We start from the raw sequence: 19,836 nt of genomic DNA, 5'->3' as shown, positions 1-19,836 counted from the left end.
CCCGTATGGTTTGTCACTGGAGTTTGAATTTTTACTCGGCCTACTCAATGTGAGCATATGTAGTATTGAATTTTTAGTGAGGTGCAGTTTCTTTTTTGAAGAATTAAAAAAAAAAAAACACTTTACAGTCTCAAATTCATTTTCAAGTGTATTATTTTTCACATGAACATTCGCGTCACTCCTGTTAGAACAATGTAATGGACTTGCAACCTGATCGTGTTCAAAACGTTCACTCGGACATCTGACATACAGAAGTGATCAAGTATCGGTTCATGGATATTTGTTGCATAAGATGAAGCACCATCCTTTTTTTTCCACATTCAGAGTTGCTATATTCGTATACAGAAGCTAGCTAGCTATAATAATTAAACAGCCCACATTGGAATAAATAGCATATTGAATAGTAGTAATTATTTCATCAATTTGCTGCTTTTTTAGGTCAACGTCCCTGCTGACTGCATTGCTTCTCCTAAAAAACTAGGTGCAAACAGTTGCCAACCTAACGATTAACACGCTAGCCGTAGCAACTTTTGCAAAAATATCCCCCTTAAGAATCTGCCAACATGGGCACTCTCATTTTCAAGACAAGAAAAGGAGGCCAGAGGAAGGCAATAATGGAGTCATTCCTGCTGAAAGAGTATTGCTCACTCAAAGTTGCAAACAACTGAGGAGAAAAAGCAGCAATAAAATAGTTATTTACATTAAGGCCATGTCGCCTAGCCCAATAGGAAATAGCAATAAATAAAGATTTCCATTGGAATTAAGAGTGTCCTACTCCCTTGAAGATATTGCAATGAACTGGCGTAAGAAGTGCTAATAATTTAGCAAGAAAAAGAAGACATTTCCCTTTTTTTTTTATTCCTCCCCTCTCGCAGGCGTCTTGTTGAGTGTGTTGCATCATGTGCAGGGTCGCCTGGCCCTGTTCTCCAGGTCCTCTTTGGTTTTCTGGATGCGGGCGAAAATCTCTTGGAACAGTTCCTTGTACTCAGGCTGGTGGAAGCCGCCGTTATAGTCAACGGTCTGAACGGCTTTGTGACTCAGCTCCTCCTCTACTTCTTCTTCTTGTTGCTGCTGCAATCCAAAGTGCCGAAGTAGCTGCTCATATTTGACCTGCAAGGCGCTGTACTGTGCATCCACCTCGCTGAGCAGTGAGATACCGCCACGTTGCGTCTTCCCGGCCCTCATGGCGCACCAGCACTCGTGCTCGCCCGCGGCGTCGGTGCCGTGCATGGCTTGAAGGAGACGCTCGCTGGCCCATCGCTTGAGGGGCCGCTGGCTTCGGAGGGACGGCCCGCTGGGCTCGGCTTCCCCGTTGCGCTCTTCCTCCGTTTCTTCCTCGGGCAGCGCGTACGCCACATTCAGCCGGGAGAAGGATTCAGACTTCCAGAGGTGACGAAGTTCCTCAGCCTCGCGCTCCAACTCAGACACTCGCATCTGCACACATATAAACACAAAACAAGTAAATGTCCAAGTCCACCCATGCATTTTTGTGTGACCCTGTCGTACCTTGCACGTTTCCATGGCAACCAGCTGCTGCTCAAGCGTCGCATTCTGCCTGCTCAGCAGCTCCGCCTCCCGCTCGGCCTCCTCCCGCCGGGCGCGTTCTCCCGCGTACTGAGCTTGGAGGCTGCGTAGCGAGCGGCGCAGTGATGCATGCTGCTCCTCGTGCCACCGCTGCACGCCGTCGTGCCATTCAGCGCCGAGACGAGGTTCTACTGGCTCGCCATCACACCGCCTGCACAAACGGAGCGGAGAAAATATGAATGCATGCATACGTGCATAAACGTCATTGAAGAGATGTACAGAATAAAATGTTGGGACCTGCAAATTGATGACGCACTTCATACTTTGGTCACCTTATTTAATTACAAGAGAATGTCAAATTAAACACTGAAAAATAACTAGATAATGATTAAATGTACACAAAAACTGAATGTATAAAAATTTATCCTTGTTATAAATAAAATAATTATACATATATTTACACCACAAATCTGATAAAAAAAATGATGCAATAATAAAAGAAATGAAGTTTCTTGGTATATTTAATTACTTTTCTTTGTTACCTTGTTCAGTTAAAAATAAATCTGAAAAAAAGAAATCTGAAAGTAAAAGTCCTCTGCTGATGCAACACGCACTTTGCACTCTGAGGTAACACAGTTTTCACTTACCTCAGCCTTAATCATATTGAAGTTTTACCTCAGGCACAGGACGTCCGAACAAGCGCGAGGCAATAAGTTGCTGACGTAACATTTACAGCGCAAGCGCAACATACACACACCACGGCTGCTCCACTTTTTCGTATCCTACACATTTTAAATTCTAAAATTCCGCCAACCAAGTGAGGTCAATTTATGGCAGAAAAAAAACACAACAGTGTCCTTCAGTGTAAGATGGCTGCTTTGAGTCGGTGCCGACCCGCACAGCTAATTGGCGAGACACGCCAACAGGGTGCGCTCTACTGCAACGCTTCAAACCGGAAGCCAGAAGCCAGTTGGGCTCAAACCTGAGTTTTTGCAGTTCTTCCAGACTTTGGGCGCCGGGCCACCTCCGCCGCCCCCTTTGGACAAGCTGCGAGGGTCCCAGCTTCATGTCGTCCACCTGCCGCTGCAGCTCGTTCACGCGCGTCTGCAGCGCCTCCGCCGTTTCCGTCAACCTGCGCGGATAAAAGACACTTGAAACCACCTTGCAGCGCTACATTTGTGTGTTCAAAACCGACAAAAGATGATGATTGTGTTCGAACCCGTTGATTTTGTGCTGGGCAGCGCGGTTGTCCTGAGTCAGCTTGCAGTTGTTCTGCTCCAGCTCGCGGGACGACACGTCCAGCTGCTCGTACACTTTGGCGTGCTGGTCGTTCACCTGCCGCAGGAGCTCCACCTGCTTGTTTAGGTGCTGGGACACAACAAGAAGAAAAGAAAAGAAAGAAATACATACATACGTAAATAAATCACTATCGGTACAAATAACAAAAATGGAAAAACAAAACTATTCCAAACAGCTCTAATTAAATGTAATAAAAAAATAAATCAAATTAAATCAGATAAAAAAATAAACAAATGCAGTATATGAGTGCAAATTAATATAAAAACTGAAAAAAAATTAGATTTAGATGTAATTGACATAATATACAATAAAAAAATATTTTGGGAGTAATCCAGACCCCCAAAAATATCATATAATATAAATATGTGACGCTTTTTAATTGCCTTGAGAGTGCATTTCCCTGCCTGGTAAAAATATCACTATTACCAAAAAAAATAAAATAAAAATGATAAAATATTAAAAAGTGCTCCGTGTATTATTTACAAGGCGACGGACGGGAGAACTTATCTTATCAGAGCAGCAATTCAAAGGTGTTGTCAGTGAACATTGCCTTCACTCCGACAACAACGCAACCTCAGGAAGCACCAACGCCGTGACGTCAACATTTAGGACTGGCGGGATTAATGCAACATGCCAACGTCGAGAAGGACTCGCCAGTGAGACAAAGCCGATTTAAGGACATTAAAGTAATCCACACCAGTCCAAACACTCCACTAAATATTCACTTCCGCCTTCACGCAGGGGGGCCGCTGCTCTTGTTGTTGTTGTTAACTGCAAAGTCACTTCGGTGAGGAATCTGTCTGTCTATATCTAAATATAAATTATTATTATTATAGTCCTGGCCACAACTATAATATTGACCAAAATAATTTAATTGAATAGAAAAACTAGAATTCTAATCATGACAATTATTGTTTATGGCTTTAAAACAGACAGCCAAAGAGCGTTACCACGGCAACCCGGTTGTCAACGTCCCAAGGGGCTTACCTCGATTTCCAGGATTTGCTCCTGATTGGCGGAGTACATCTGCTGCAGGCCCTGTTCCAGCTCGCGGTTCCTCTCCAGCAGCGATTTGCCCAGTTCGGCGGCCAGCTGAAGGTCTGCAGGAGGAAAGACGCAGTTTAGATTCGCACAGCAATGGAGCAAAGGCGCGATTCGGTATCAGATTGTGACGCTATGACAATCTTGAGCAAGAATAACGGCATTGCAATCACATCTCTAAAATATATTTGGAAATGTTTCGGTAAATAACGGCTCCCACTGAACGCAATCTATTTCAATGTTCAAAAAGAAAACGAACAATGGAATTTTTCAAAAACATTAGAACGTTGGCCTTAATATTTGGGATTTTATAGACATTTTATTGCTAACAGTTTTGTGACATGAAGCGATGTTGAGCGTTTTTGACTGACCCTACGGTTTGGACATGCTTACAGTTTGGAAACACACTTTGTACAAGGACACTGACTTGGTGTGGACACAGCGTCCACGTCTGAAGGCGTGTTCAAATGTCTTTGTAAAGACACGAAGATAGGCACAGTATGGACACGGTTACATTTTGGACATGAACTCAGTCTTGATACAGACACATAAAGACACAAGAGTGAGTGTCCAAACTGCGTGTGTTGTGATCCACTGACCCACTTGTATTAATGTGCAAGACCTAATTGGGCCCAATGTCAACATTCCTAAGCTTTCCTACAATCAGGTTAAAGTCTATAATGTAAATAGATAAATAACATCTCTCTTCTCGTAGCCTTTCCGAATTAAAACACACAATTCAAGCAACAGCATCCACGTTGAATAATAAAACGCAATTTAGATTCAAGTAAATTAAATGATGCACGCGTATATGAGCGACTATAGAAATAAAGGCTGCCAAGGTTACCGCGTTCGAGGTCTTGCTTGTCGTACCAGGGCTCGTCCTCCTTCAGCTCGAACTCTTCTTCCACGCTCATGTCCGTCAACATCTCAGCGACTGGTGACAATTTCAAGAAATACCCCAATTCGTTTGGTTTCAAATAATCCTCCAAATTAACATGATGAACGCGGGTTTTAATGCGATTTTTTTTATGGTAACAGCTCGCTGCTTGCTAGTTGCAGCCGGTGTGCGGGCGCACCAGCATCACCAGATAACGCTAATTAGAAAGCCTGATGCGTCAAGGGTCCACCGGCCTGTTAAGCAACTTCAAAATAAAAGCTCCTGCTAATATAGACCGCTTTGACAGGCGTGGTTAATCGCTTACAATGTGGTTTAAAGCGTAATCCTATAGGCTTGAATTAGTATCTACGACATTATTGTTATTACTTACGTTTATATTGGCGTTGTTCATAGAGTTATTAGACCTTTAGATTTTACGTCGAAGGTTTGACGTGAGTTTCCGGTACGGCTGCGCTTCGAAAGGAAAAAAAAAACAACTTAAAGGGACGCTTCATGCACTTGAACATTGACATTGCAATAGGGTTGCGTGTCAAAATTACACTTTATTTTTTTAGTGCATTGCTTGATCTGGCAGTTCTGTTATCTAAAACAGAATTCAAAATGCACATTACTAGTCTAATTCGACCTATTGAAGTATTAAAGCGTTCCGCAGCCGTCAGCGTTGCAGTGCGAGTGGGCGTCCATTTCGGATAAACCCCAAATCGACAAACCCTGAAAGTGGCCTTTTTTAACCTTCGGCGTCTCGGAGCGGCTGGAGAAAATGGATGAATAGATGGATGGATGGACAAACTTCGAGGAGGCCGACTCCACAGCCGACTGTGGCCGCACTGGAGTCGTCTTTGATGGATTAGTGGCGGGGAGGGGAAATGGGCGTGGCCATTCCCTCTATTTTTAGAGGGTGGTTTTCAAATAGTTATTTATTTACAGATTTATCCAAAACGGATAGTTAAAATGGGAAATGCAATATCATTTGCCCGACAAAAGAATACATAAATTGAGCTTATTTAAAAAAAATGGACCATGCTGGCTGGACGACCCCTTTTACGTTTAGCTCGCTGGCACCTGCTTCTCCGAAGGTGCATCATGAACTGTGCACCAAATGTGTTTGGCCACAAGAGGGCGCGCTGCAAAAAACAAAAATAGAGACTGAAGCAAGAAATCAAATAAACCATGAACAATCGCGAATAAAGCCAGTGTACAACTTCAACACGTTTACACGACACCCCAGGGAAGTTACATAGGGTATAAAAGCAATAAAAAAAAAAGAAAAAAAAATAAGTTTGCTTAAAAGCTGCTGCTTTGAATATCTCTCCCCACCAATTTTGTCAGATTTATTTAATAAAGTGTACAAAAATTAAAGTACTCAAAGCCTTTCCCCAATATTTTACTACACATGTCAGCAATTAAAATACAATAAAATACAATTTTATTCTAATAGCGCATTACACATCAGCTGGATACCAAATGTATTAGTATTTTTGTTTTAATGTGATGCCACCATTTTGCCACGCTTATAATTTGAGTAGTTGTGGCCATTTATCTTACTCTTGTGAGACTCAGGAAAATACAATACATTTATTTCTTTTTTTAAACGATAAAGGTAATACAAAAATACAGCTGACACTCTAGATTGGTCGCCAATCAATCACCGGGCACACACAGAGAGCGACAGACAACCTCTGACACTCACCCTGTCACTGAGTGGGAACTCAAACTCGGCTGCCGGCACCAAATTCAGGCCAATGGACCAGTACACCAGCAGTGACCTTGTGCATTTACAATTCACAATAAAAAAAAAAGGTTAAGCATGTCCAAACCATAATCATGCTTTGATTGGAACATGTGCTAGTAATGAACAACATAGCATTAAACTGATTTGAACTACTCGCAGCTGTGGGACGCCAGCTCCCGTTTGTCTTTCCTCAATCCGTCTTCTGTCCTCCTCCATCAGCGCTTTGAGACACATGAGAGAGGATGGCGGAGTTGAGCGTGAGGAGAGGCACATCTGATCAAATGCCTCCCTGTTTCCAGTTGTTTAAAGGCAAATCGACAAAGTCACCGACAAGCACCCTTTATTTGTTATATACGTGTGTGTGTGTGTGTGTGTGTGTGAGAGAGAGTGGTATATGAAGTCTCTTCAAGGGAGAGGAAGTCAGATAAACGCCAGGGAAGGAAATTGAAACATCACAGAACACCGAGGGGGACGTCTTGTGTGTGTGAGTGTGTAACCCCCCCATACACACACACACACACATTGTTCCTCTTGCCCATATAACGGTTCTGGCCGAATTTGCTGCGTTGCCGTGGCAACATGCATCAGGGACGAGGAGCGTATAACAGGATTGGTAATAAATAGGCTCCTGGCGACAACTTCAGCACAAAACATCAGCGTGCGTGTGTGCGTGATTATGATAATCTAATTTATAATACATTTCATGATTTTTTTTTTTGTAGAAATACTGTACAGGCTCAGTGTGAGGGGAGGCGGGTGTGTTGCCATGGCAACCGGCCTCTTTTTGGGGGTATGACATGAAAGAGACAAAGACAAAGGGCAACAGCGACACAAATAATTGCGATATCCATCACTTTCTGTACTTAGATGGCTATCTTGCTACGTTAGCATGCTAACATTTGAGCAGACCTGGTTTTTTGTTTTTGCCACAAGAATTGGGCTCTAAAAGCACCCACTAGAAATAATCAGAGCAAGGAAGATTAGGAACAATTTGGGTGAAAAGAGCTGTGCCTGTTTGCGTTGGCAGGGAGAAAAAAATAGATGAAACTTAAAAAGGAAATTAAAAAATAAATAAAAATGTTAATCTCCCAGCCTGGAGCGAGTGGGTACAAGCAAAGTGTGTGAAACGGATGAGTTGAGTTAAGCTCACAGCTCCAAGGTATCGCGGCATGCAGGAAGAGAGATAAGAAAAAAAAAATATATAACAACAAAGAACAAAGATGTCGTTTCTGAATATGGATGAGTTCAACTGTTTTTGACCTGCGAGCCACCTGAAAGAAGTAGCAGGAGGAGGTTGATCGTTGGACAGCACAGACTTCACCTAAAAAGACAAAGCACCTGAATGAAAACAATGCTCTCTTGCTCTTTTCATCACAGCCATTCAAAATAAATAAAAATGGTTCTTGTAAATGTTAAAACGACAACTATAGGAGAATGCAACATGACATGCAAACGTTCTTCTCGTAACATTGTTTAGCATGTAGCAGCTTTAAAAATTAAAAATTTTGAGAAACACACACCCAAAAATAAAATGGGGCAAACAAGCAAACAAAAATATAATTCATATTTTATAATAATTATTAATCAAATTGATTTTTAAACATTTTGTGAATATTCAAATCCACGGGTGCCCAACTCAGAAAGAGTGCAGACTGTAAACACAGCAAAAAAATACAATAAAAAAATCATTCTTACCCATTAAATAGACCAATTGACTGATTGCAAGTTTAAAGACACCTGTGCTGTTCATTAGAGGACACACCCCATTGTGAAATTAATTTCAACCTTTTCTCAGTCCAGGCCTGTTTCAAGACTTTTTTTAAATTTTTTTAAACGATTTAGTTGAACCACAATTCATAAGCAAATTCTTGATTGTCAATATTCCTTCTTTACGCCATTTTTACTCATTACTCCTTTTGTCAGATATGGTTAATAATTTTTTTTTTGGGGGTTATTTCGATTCACCACAGATGATTCATGAATGAGTGCTTATTAAGCGGTTCTGTGCGTGCATGTAATTAACCCATTCAGAAAGGCACCAAAGCTCACCCCTTGTCAATTCGCCCACTTTGGCTTTATGAATGCAGATGTATTCAGGTTAATAAATATTATATTTTAGATTCTGTAGTCCTGGTCCCCTCTACTAAAGACGAGAGAGAGAGAGAGAGAGAGAGAAAGAAAGAGAGAGAGAGAAGGAGAGGGAGAGAGAGAGAAGGAGAAGGAGAGGGAGAGGGAGAAGAGGGAGAGAGAGAGAGAAAGAGAAAGAGAAAGAGAGAGAGAGAGGGATCATTCTGCAGAGCTCAACACAATTCCCATCCAGATTGGATGTGTGTGCGTGAGTGTGTGTGCGTGTGCACTCTTCCATCCCCTTCTGGTGCCGCACCCTCTCCTCGCTTTAGACCTCATCCCCACCACCCTCAGCATCCTCCTCATCCTCACACGTCACCCGGCGTGTTGTTGTCTGCCTGCCACGGACGCGGACGCGGCCACCCAAGGCGGGAAAAGATGTCTCCGAGCGGCCGCCGATTCTTGTGTCTGATCGGGGCCGCCTGCCTGGGGCTGCCCTTGCCGCTGCGCGCGCAGGTACGATCGTCCCCCGCTCATCATATTTACGTTCACGTGTGTGTGTCAAGTGAGGATGAGGAGCATGATGATGTTGGTTGTTCGGTGACAAACCAATTGATGGGATGAGGGAAAAGAGGAAAACTAGCTTATGTGTTGATATCCTGTATGACTGTACTTTCTTTGTATTTGCATAATTGCTTTTTTTTCCTCCTTCCATGCTTGGAAGCAAAGAGTAGATTTTTTTTCTTAGTCTGGATGCACAGAATGTCCATTTTCTTCCATACTTCCATTCACACGATATATTTATTTATTTATTTGCATATTGTATTTATGTTGACCACTATCCCATGTCTCTAAGAACCTTTCCCCATTGTGTCAAAAGAGACATTTATTTTTGTTTCAATTTTGATGAACACTTCATTTTTTTTTTTATATCTGGATGTACACTGGTTATTTTCTTTTTCTTCTGTTTCCTTCTATTTCTCAAAGCATACCGTCTGTGCTGTCAGTTTATTTTGTCTTAATGCATGTTAGTTCTTTCGATTGTGTTATGTACACATATTTTTGTTTTCTGAAAGTATTTTCTTATTTCTCAAATTATTTTGTCAATGCACACTGTCAATTTTATTCTATTTCTTCTGTTTCTTAAAACATATTGTAAATTTTCTTCTCTTACCTAATCCATGCTGTCTAGTTTCTATCAATACACGGCTGCAGTTTTTTGACTGTCGCAATCGATAAGAAACATTTTTTTAGATTTTATTTTTTATTACCATTTATGTTTCATGTTCGGCTTAAAAAAAAACTCAGCTGCGAATGATCCTTTCACTGACAGCAGCAATAAAATCGATTTGGATTAAAAAACTAGCGTAATTTAAAAAAAAAAAGGGAGGTTTGCGCCGCTCTGGTGTGAACACAACTGCCAATCAAAGAGCGGCTCCTTTCGTTCCCTTTAAATAGTGGCGCATTCACGTCTCACATGCAGACATCTCTGTGAGGAAAAGGGTTGCCATGATTCGTGCGTGGCCGGAGTCTTGTCATTGCACTTGACCGGTGAGGCAACAGACAACGTAAGCAGGTGCCCTCATTAAATGCATTGGCGCTTACTGCTGGTGATGCAAATGTCCACGAGGCCAATTAGTTAGACGCGTTTCCAGCAGGTGTGCTAACCAATTTTTTTTGTCCTCCGGGCCCATCTTAATGGAATGCCCAGCATGGCAGAGCGTTCTGCCAAATTGACAAACAGGCTCAGTCAGCCTCCTGCCTGCGGGGAAAATCATGATACAGCAGATTCTGTCGAAGAAAATAGAACCCATAGAGTAGTTTTTAAGGTTTTTGTCTATTTCTTGTATTTATTCATGCATCTTTGTTTTTGTGTACATTGGTTAATTTATTCTATTAAATCGGCCCAGATTTTCAATTTCTTAACAGTGTCTATTTTTTTTTTCCATCTCTATCCATCTCATCTTACTTCATAATTTTTTTTTTTAGTCTTTGAACGCATGTTGTCTTATTTTCTTAATTTTTACAGTATTTTCTCACCGTGTCCTCAAACATTCTCCACATGGTCCAATTAGGGCGACATTTACGCTTTTGAACGTTCTCTGTTGGAGACCCTCCACCTCCCCAGTCGACCCCATCAATGTGATACCACAAGAGCTTGCGTATGACAAGTCAGCCGCGGATTGTCACCCCCCTAGCCTCCAAAATGTTTTGACTTTGCTTGAGACGACATCAAAAAATGATCAAGGAACCAATTAATCAGGAGATCACATTCGTTTTCGCTTAGCTGCTCGTGTTGTGCAAGTGTGTGTGCGTGTGTGCGCGTGAGTGTGTGTGTTGAATCATTAGCGGAGAACAGGGTGCAGGGAATTAATGATACTCACCAAATAGAAGACGGCAGACGAACAGCTTTCCACATTGTCTCTAATGAAGACAACAGCAGCACTACAACACAGTCAGGATGTTTCTACAAACAAACACACATAGGTTCAACTTACGACATGCTTACCAGTCTGCCACCCCATATTTCCTTTCAACTGACTTTTTTTTTTTTTTTAATTTATTTATTTATTTTAAATGGGGCCATTCTTGAACGAAACAAAGAAACTCATTTTGGTAAACAAGCACTCACCAGCAATGTGAATGAGTACAGAAAGCTGGTCCCCTGTTAGGCAGGTAGACCTCACTCAAGGATCCAGGTCGCCTCTTGCCAATTTATTTAAAAAAAAAATAAATAAATAAAAAAAATAAAATTTCAAGTGACATTTTGGTTAGAGACCTTAAAAGAAAATTTTCTGGGAATTTTTTGTTTTGTTAAAATGACCAGAAATAAGGCTTCCCTCTTGGTCAGTCTTGGCTTGATAGTGCACTGTTGGTAAGGAAAGCGTGTATGCGTGTGTGTGTGTGTGTGTGTGAGTGAGTGTGTGTATATGGAGGTAGCAGGTGCAAGCGCATCATAGCACATTAGGTTGGTAAAGGAGGCGTGTGATTGACATGATTGGCGATATTGCCATCCGTGTTCTCACCAGCAAGGTTCACATGTTCCTGCTCTCAAGCTATTAGAGCGGTGCTGTTATGCAAGTGTGTCTTGTATCGGAATGACACATGCAAAAAATGCATTGAATAAATTTAAGTTATAGTACAGCTTAAAAAATTGTCAAAGAAAAACACTATACAAAATAAACGATAAATGATTAAAAAAAATAAATAAAAAAATCAAGGAATTTCCAATGTGGACTCGTCAGACCACAGCACACTTTTCCACTTTTAGTGATATATATTTTTTTAAATGGTTTGTTTTTCTATCTAATTTCTTGCTGTGTTTTTGTGTTCAGGTGGTGGCTGACGACACGTACTTAAACGAGGTGCAGAATTCAGGTAGGTGACCGGATGCTACACGAGCCACCTCGCCGCCATTACCAATTCTTGCATTGTTTGGTTCCCCTTTATCGAAAAGCCTTCCACCATTTTTTAATTTCTCTCTTCCCTAGGAGAGGCGGTGCGTTAGGCAGGGGAGTGCATGACGCATGTCGAAATGTAGGGGGGGGGCGTGATGGGGGTAGGGCGAGTAGCTCGTAAACCCTTTCACACGCAGTTTGATGTACACCTGCAGGTATTTGCCAATGCAGCAGTTAATACACATTGTGATTATTGGTGTGCGGTTTTGTGTGGTAGATAAACACCCACACCAAATAAAATGCACCCCCAAACTAAATACCCCCCCTTAATAGCGCAAGTGTGGAGCGTGTCAAATGTGCTTTGTGGCGGGGAAATGGATTATACGAGCAGGGAGGCTGAGTGTTCCCATGGCGATGAGGAGAGGGCTGTTGTCGTGGTGATGATGGAGAGCGAGAATGTGCGTTTGCGTGAGTTTTGGAGGATGGGGGAGGTGGAAGATTATTTTGTTAGGTCTGCTAATTGTGCATTTTCAAAATTATTTTTAGGATTCCCTTCCAAAAATTCAGTTATTGGTAGTGAAAATAAAAATGAGTAAATGAAGGAACAAAAATTTTAAAAATAATAACATGCTAATAATGCATTTTAATCTATTTTCCTTATACAAATATCTTGGACTGTTTTAATATTTTTTTTAATGATTATATTAATTTTCATATAAATCCTATAATAATGGATAATTATTTTTATGCATTTACCATTTACTATCATTGGATTTTAAATGCAAATTTTATATTTTTGGAACTGAATAAATACCAATATAATATAGAATTTGATAATTCATTATTTTTTTTAATTGAGAAGGATTTTATATACACACTTTCTATTATAATTATATATATTTAAATATATTTAATTTATATTTTTTTATATATTTATATTTAATATATATTTAAATATATATTATAAATATAAAGCCCCCAAAAAATCCTAAAAAAAAAAAAAAAAGCAAAAAGAGATGTTTGAGATGTTGAGTTTAAAAAAAAAAAAGCAAAAAGAGATGTTTGAGATGTTGAGTTTAAAAAAAAAAAAGAAAAAAAAAAAAAAGCTCACTCACAGACATTTTGACTAAAGACTGACTTGGTTGTTTACTTTCACGCTCATCAGGTGGCCAGGCACACAAGACACACTGTTTGCAAACATTTTCCATAACGTAGCACGCCCGCGTCCCGGATGGTAGATTGTGTCCCCATTAAAGTCAGAGTGAACCAAAGCCTGCAGTATTCAAATATAAAAAATACAAGAGTCCATTTTTACCACTTAAAAGTTGCACTCGCGATGTACTTTGTTAGTGAAGCAGCCTGACATGAATTAATGATGAAGTACAAGACGATAGCCGAGTGATACTCAAACAGTCGTATTCTAACGGGACACAAGCTGCTGCCAAAATCACAAAAGCACTACAAACAACAAATAGACGCAAAAGCCTTCACCTTTTTGTGCAGTTGTTCACTAAATCCACATTAACTTTGCACCTTAAAACGATTCTCTGTCGTCTCCTGTTTGTGTGTCGTCTATTGATCTTCTCTTTTGGTTCTTCTTCACTTGTTTCGCACCGATTCTCTTGCTTCCATCTTGCGTTTGTGTGTGCGTGAATGCGGTAAGACTAGCGCTGGTTGGGGAAGCGCGTCCGCCATTAATCACAGTTTAGCTGCAGCTTGGCCTCAGACCAAACAAACACAAAGCAACATCACATGAAAGGAGGACTAAAAACCAATCGTGGTCCTGCTCAAGAACGGAACACATGATTGATGATGTTTGAATGAGATTGATGAAAGATTTGACTGGTGTAGCGGCGATAATGAGAATTTTGGACCTGATCATCATCCCACCCTCTCTGCCCCAGTCCCACTGTCCTGCTCCGAGGGTTTCACCGAACTGGGTTACTACAACGGCACTGTGTCCCAGACGGACTCGGGCGCCCCGTGCCTCAAGTGGACCGAGTTCCCCGACTACGTGGTTCAGTACCCGGGCCGCGGCCTCGGCGAGCACAGCTACTGCCGGAACCCGGACCGAGAGTCCAACCCCTGGTGCTTCTTCCGGCAGAACTCAGGTGCCATTGGATGGGCTTACTGTGACTGCCACCAGGGTACGACTATCAAAAAACTTTTTGTACTTTCATTTTTGCAAATTATTTAAAATTGTACTTGATGTTCACGCACCTTCAAACGTCTTGGTCCAGGTGCCGCCCGGCTGGTCGGCGGCTCGACGTCCAACAGCGGGCGCGTTGAAGTGTACCTCAACGGCCAATGGGGGGCGGTGTGCGACTCTCACTGGAACGACCGGGATGCCAGCGTGGTCTGCAGGCAGGTGGGCTTAAGGTAGGACCCTCCGGTCTCGTAGCGTTCACGTCCGGTACGTCAGACTCACTGGGGTTGGGTATTTGGTTGGACAGCGACATCGGCACGGCGTTACGGAACTCCCAACTCGCCTCGGGTTCCGGCCTCTTTCACTTTGAGCGTCTGGGTTGCCATGGCGAAGAGCACAGCGTGAGCGCCTGCAGGAGCAGGACGTTCGTCACCGGGGACTGTAACCATGGAAACGAGGCAGCTGTCCTGTGCGCGCCTCCTGAAGGTCAGACAGTGGAATTTTACACACGTTGTATTTAACGGGCAAAATATTGAATAAGTAACTCGTTTGTGATTTTTTCAAAACGAGGTTTTGGAAATTTCCCAATTGTTTCTGAAAAGACATATTTAAAAAATTAACTATGATGTTTACAAAAATGTCCATTCAATTCCGTTAAAAAAAAAAAAAAAAAAAAAAGTGTGATACCTGTCATCGGCACATAGGACGTGTGTGTGTGTGATTATGTATAATGTTATTTACTAGGCAGCGGACCTCCACTCCGACTGGTCGGAGGGGAGGAAGACTTTGAAGGACGCGTGGAGGTCTTCCACGGCGGGAGGTGGGGCTCCGTCTGCGACGACCAGTGGGACGACAGAGACGCGGAGGTTGTGTGCCGACAGCTGGGCTTCAGGTGGGTGCTGCCAGTTCACGAACTATGATGACAAACATGTACATAAAGCAGGGGGGGGGGGGGGGGACAAAATATCTATCATTATCAAGAGTCCTATAATATTTGCTGCTTTCAATTGTGTTTAGCGGCGTGGCCAAGGCGTGGTCGTGGGCTCACTTCGGTCAGGGTTCGGGTCCCATTCTGCTGGATGCCGTCAAGTGCACGGGAAACGAACTCTTCCTGGATCAGTGTCCACACGGACACTGGGAGCAGCACAACTGCGATCACATGGAGGACGCCGGAGTCTCCTGCAGCCCTTACACAGGCATGACGCACATGTGCACACACACAAGCACACACGATACACACACTCAGCCCTAAAAGTTTCTATTTATATCCTCCACACATCAATAAATCATTACGAAGCGAAAACCAACCCTGGTGATGGACTGGCTGATTAACTCTGACGATGCGCACGTACACAATCTCAGGTTGTTGTATACACACACATAGCAATGTATGTTTTTAAAAAAATTTTTTTTTTTAACTTAAATTAAAAAAAAATAAACTATAACAAAATATTGATGATTAAAAAATACAATTAAAACAAATAAAAATACAAACTGTATCGCAACATGACCAAACAATTAATTCATACACCGGAATATGGTCAGTAATGATGTGTTGAAAATGTGGTGGCTTGACACTTTCAGACGGGGTGGTGCGTCTGGTGGGGGGTGACAATCCCTGGGAGGGTCGCGTGGAGGTGCTCCACAACGGCGACTGGGGGACGGTGTGTGACGACCACTGGACGCAACAGCATGCACAGGTGGTGTGTGGACAACTGGGATACAGGTACATAAATGTTGAGCATGATGCAAGGAGCACAAAATACAGAACGAGATGAGTTTTTCAGTGAATAGCGAGGACAAGTTCAGCAAAAGAACAAAAAAGGGCCAATTAGGTCAAAATAGGTCAATTTGTGAAAATAAACCAAAAATACGCAGCTTACTGTATTCTTGCTCTCTTCTAAGGGGTGTTGCGGAGGTGGTGCCGGACGGGGCTTTCGGCGAGGGGGCCGGTCTCATCCTGCTGGACGACGTCCAGTGCGACGGCTCCGAGACATCCCTGCTGGACTGCCACCATGGCATCTGGGGTCGCACTGATTGCTCCCACGCCGAAGATGTTGGCGTGCGGTGCAGAGGGAAGCCCGAAGATGAGACCAATGACGTGCCCGTCGTCGCGCCATCCACAGGTGAGAAGGCTGGCTACGCACAGACACTTGAGTTAGGAAACCAGTGCCAATAAATGCAAAAAAAAAAAAATAATGTAAAACCAAAAATCAATTTAAAACAAAAAAAAAAAGTAAATAAGAAACATAATAAAAAATATATAATTAAAACAAAAATCCTAACAAAATCAAAAATGTAAATAAAATGTACAAAATTAAAACTAAAGCTACAAAATAAAGGTCAAATACTATGAAAAGAATAAAATAATAAACACTCATCTTCTTGTGATCGACTTCTCTCACTATTGCCTATGACGCTAATCAAATTTACCTTAATATTGTCAGGTCCGCTGTTGCGTCTCAGCGGGGGCGTCAGCAGGATGGAGGGACGTGTGGAGGTCTATCTCCACGGCGACTGGGGGACCATCTGTGATTCGGGATGGAACGACCTCAACGCCGCCGTAGTGTGCAGGCAGCTGGGCCACAGGTGCAATTTCAAAAGCTAACTTCAGATTTAGCTTTCAATGTCAACTTCCGTAATTAGCTTTCAGTATGACAACTTCCTTTGGAAACTAACAGTCTTCCTTAACTCTGGTTAGAGCAAATTAGACTCCAACTTCAAAAACATTAGATGCGAAAGTTGGTCTTCCTAATTAGCTTTGTTGTCATGTCACAGCCATCTTTTAAGCTAATTTTGGAACTTAACTCAAGAATCACAAATTTTAGAAGCTAACAAAGGAAGCATTTTTGGGAGCTAATGTTGGGCTTACTTAGCGCTATGGCTAGGTCACATTAGAAGCTAACATTAGAGGCTAACGTTGGTCATGCTAACTTCACAGCGGCAGAGCACTGGCAGCTGGGGGCTTCGGTCAGGGCAAAGGACCGGTCCATCTGGATCAAGTGAGGTGCACGGGCAAGGAGGAGTTCCTGGGCGAGTGTCCCTCGTTGGGCCTGAACATCCTGGGCTGCAAGCGCGGGCAAACAGCGGGAGTCAAATGTGGCGCCTCCACAGCCTCCACGCACGACCCGATGGTTGAAGTACGCCACCCGGAGGCCAGCTGTGGGGTGAGGAAGCTTCAAGAGGGGGATGGCGAGACCAAGGTCGGAGAGGGAGGAGGAAACATGCTCAGGTGGGCGCTATTACGTTCCAGTTTGCTGTTTTTAACCATAGCTCCATCTAGTGGATCTATTGTGTCACTGCACTTTTATCACATATCTGATTCCTAACCTCTTGTTGCAGGACATTATGGCCTTGGCAGGCATCAGTATGGCTTCAGTCCCAAAGTCAAGATGGTGGCCCTCTCTGCAGCGCCACTCTGATTGGCTCCTGCTGGGCCCTCACGTCGGCCACCTGTTTTGCCAGGTAACTAGAGAAACTAGAAATGAGTGTCAACTTGCTGCTCTTCTAACATTCGTCATGAACCACCATCAGGTTTGGAAGGGAGCCGTCCAAGTACGTGGTTCGGGTAGGTGCTTCTGAGCGGACCCTGACCCCGGAGCGTGTGGTAGTCCACAAAAAGTTCAAAGGTCAAAGTGGAGGTCACGACCTGGCCTTGCTCAAGTTGCCTGGCGCCCAGAAAGGTCACTGTTTCACCTTTGACCCCCACGTCAATGCCGCTTGCCTGCCCGACGATGATCACGGAAGTATACCGGCGGCCTGCGTCGTCATGGTAACCACGCGGTGGAGCACACCTGGTGGGTTTCACGGGGCATCAGTGGGATGGTATTGAACAGAAGCTTTAATTGAAAGTCAGAGTTCAGAAACTAATATTGACAGCTATTGATGAGGTTTCTGTGTTCTAGACTCTGTCCTGGCGTCCTGGGTTCCCGTCATGTCGTCTTGGCAATGCAAGAAGCGCCACGGCGACAGCTTCTCAAGCCATGGCACCGTGTGCGCTGGCAGCCCACCGAACACCAGCCTGCTCTACGGAAGCGCTGACGGTTGCCGTGGCAACGCCGGAGGTGGCCTGCTGTGCCAGGCCGAGAGCGGCCGGTGGGTGCTGGCAGGGGTGGTCGCCGGGGGTTACGGCTGCGCAGAACCCTCCTCGCCGGCACTGTACACACGTGTCAGTCGGTTCCGCAGCTGGATCGACGACGTCATCCACGCCGATTCGCAAAACGGGAGCCGAGGGGATGAAACCAACGACATCGGACATCACGCACATGTAAAACACACACACCACTCGCAGGTGGCGGTTTGATTGAGGCCTCATTGGCTTACCACCTGTGCCACGGGACCACCAGAGGAAACATGAACTCTTATTGGTGGATGCCTTGCTTCCCAGCTAGAGGCCAAACAAAGATGGCCGAGCAGCATGTGCTTTCACATCCTAAATTCAGTAAATTATGTGGCGGGATGCTCAATTAGGATTAGCGCTAACTGCTAATTAAATGTACAGCTGATAAACATGCAACAACGTCAAAAAAAAAAAAAAAAGGGCTTTTCTTTGCTGGCTCATAATGGATGACTGAGCTAGTTCAATATGGACCGTACCAGTGTTTCTACATCAGAAATGACAAACTATCTATTCATCCATTTTCTAATGAGGATAAGCCGTATAGAAAATGGATGAATGCATTACAGAGCAAGTACTGAAGGTGTACCTAATATTGTGGCCAGGGAGGACTAAGAATTATGGCCGGCATAATTGCAGTATCTGTGCTTGATGAATAATTTTCGGTCATTGGAACCTATCAGGGTGCGTTATTTCATGTTTGTATTTCCTAGAAATAATAAGAATTAAGGCCTGCTTCACTGCAGCATATGAGATTTATAAATGACAATCATTTGGCTTTGCCTCACTTACCTTTAAGACGGTGTTCCATGACGCAGGCAGGTGTCTGGAATGCAATCGTGAATATTGTAATATCATCAAGAAAAACACTGGTACGGTCCTTTAAATGTACGAAATGTAAGAAAAAGCCATTGAAAGTCTGATTCTGATGGTGCAAATCGAGTAGAGTTAGAAAGTATGTGTGTGCGTGGACTGTGAACGTTTCAATGACAATATCGCTTCTGACCACTAGATGGCGACATCGCCCGTTTTCTCTTCCTTTTTTTTTTTTTTAAATTTCTAAATTGTGCTGTATTTGTCTAGACTTTGTGCGTCTCGTGTTGTGACTCATTATGTCGACAAACATCGGAGACCACCGGTGTTTCTGATTGTGAACATAATCAACATTAAAGCTTCCATCAGCGGGTCAACAGTGATATTCTGCTCGCGGATCTGTACATAAATCTTCCAACAACAGGCCGGCAAAGATGCTCCTGGTTCTGTGATGTACATAATCGACATTTCACTTCTTCTGAACATAATCAACATTAAAGCTTTCTTCAGCAGTTCAACAATTATGGCGTGTGAATCTGTACGTTATCAACATTAAAGCTTCCATGACTAGGTCACATATCAAAAGAATAAGCTTTCATAATTTATTTATCTGCGCATAATTAAGCTCCATCCATAACAATCAACATTAAAGCTTCCATAAGCTAGAGAAAAGTCGTACGTCTTTGGAAAGGGGGATCTTGGCGGTCAAACCAAGAACACTTCTGATTTTAAATTTTTGCTACACTTACAGTGGTCTAGAGATACAGTTGAGTTCCCTTTCACTTGATTTTCAAATTG

General features: G+C 43.0%; 2 protein-coding genes across 9 annotated transcripts; one reads left to right on the top strand and one right to left on the bottom strand.

The window, feature by feature from the left end:
- Nucleotides 1-135: 135 nt before the first annotated feature.
- On the bottom strand, nt 136-17,345 carry LOC148317418 (cerebellar degeneration-related protein 2-like). 8 transcript variants are annotated; one of them, XM_088283798.1, is made up of 15 exons: nt 16,542-17,345; nt 15,992-16,247; nt 15,157-15,823; nt 14,850-15,022; nt 14,391-14,588; nt 14,183-14,320; nt 10,949-11,031; nt 7,769-7,818; nt 6,456-6,718; nt 4,712-4,801; nt 3,811-3,923; nt 2,744-2,892; nt 2,507-2,656; nt 1,507-1,735; nt 136-1,434 (listed from the first exon to the last, which is right to left on the bottom strand). In XM_088283798.1, the coding sequence occupies exons 10-15, from the start codon at nt 4,791-4,793 to the stop codon at nt 898-900; spliced, it is 1,260 nt and encodes a 419-aa protein (XP_088139924.1). In that variant the 5' UTR covers nt 4,794-4,801; nt 6,456-6,718; nt 7,769-7,818; nt 10,949-11,031; nt 14,183-14,320; nt 14,391-14,588; nt 14,850-15,022; nt 15,157-15,823; nt 15,992-16,247; nt 16,542-17,345; the 3' UTR covers nt 136-897. The 8 variants fall into 8 exon arrangements, with proteins under 8 accessions (XP_088139924.1, XP_088139925.1, XP_088139926.1 ...); XM_088283799.1 differs by having other exon boundaries at nt 15,992-16,243; XM_088283800.1 differs by lacking the exons at nt 15,992-16,247; nt 16,542-17,345 and having other exon boundaries at nt 15,157-15,938.
- On the top strand, nt 8,768-19,562 carry LOC148317417 (neurotrypsin). The gene is made up of 14 exons (XM_088283796.1): nt 8,768-9,080; nt 11,900-11,942; nt 13,867-14,109; nt 14,203-14,341; nt 14,416-14,594; nt 14,853-15,000; nt 15,126-15,304; nt 15,693-15,834; nt 16,014-16,234; nt 16,556-16,697; nt 17,050-17,340; nt 17,451-17,573; nt 17,643-17,905; nt 18,014-19,562. The coding sequence occupies exons 1-14, from the start codon at nt 8,823-8,825 to the stop codon at nt 18,409-18,411; spliced, it is 2,769 nt and encodes a 922-aa protein (XP_088139922.1). The 5' UTR covers nt 8,768-8,822; the 3' UTR covers nt 18,412-19,562.
- The last annotated feature ends 274 nt before the right edge of the window (nt 19,563-19,836 follow it).

The sequence above is a fragment of the Idiotropiscis lumnitzeri genome, chromosome 20, assembly GCF_059441095.1.
Source record: "Idiotropiscis lumnitzeri isolate Australia: NSW breed Sydney's pygmy pipehorse chromosome 20, RoL_Ilum_1.0, whole genome shotgun sequence".
In the NCBI taxonomy this organism is placed as follows: domain Eukaryota; kingdom Metazoa; phylum Chordata; class Actinopteri; order Syngnathiformes; family Syngnathidae; genus Idiotropiscis; species Idiotropiscis lumnitzeri.
The sequence above is the reverse complement of the archived record's forward strand: the minus strand, read 5'-3'. Positions and strand labels throughout refer to the sequence as shown.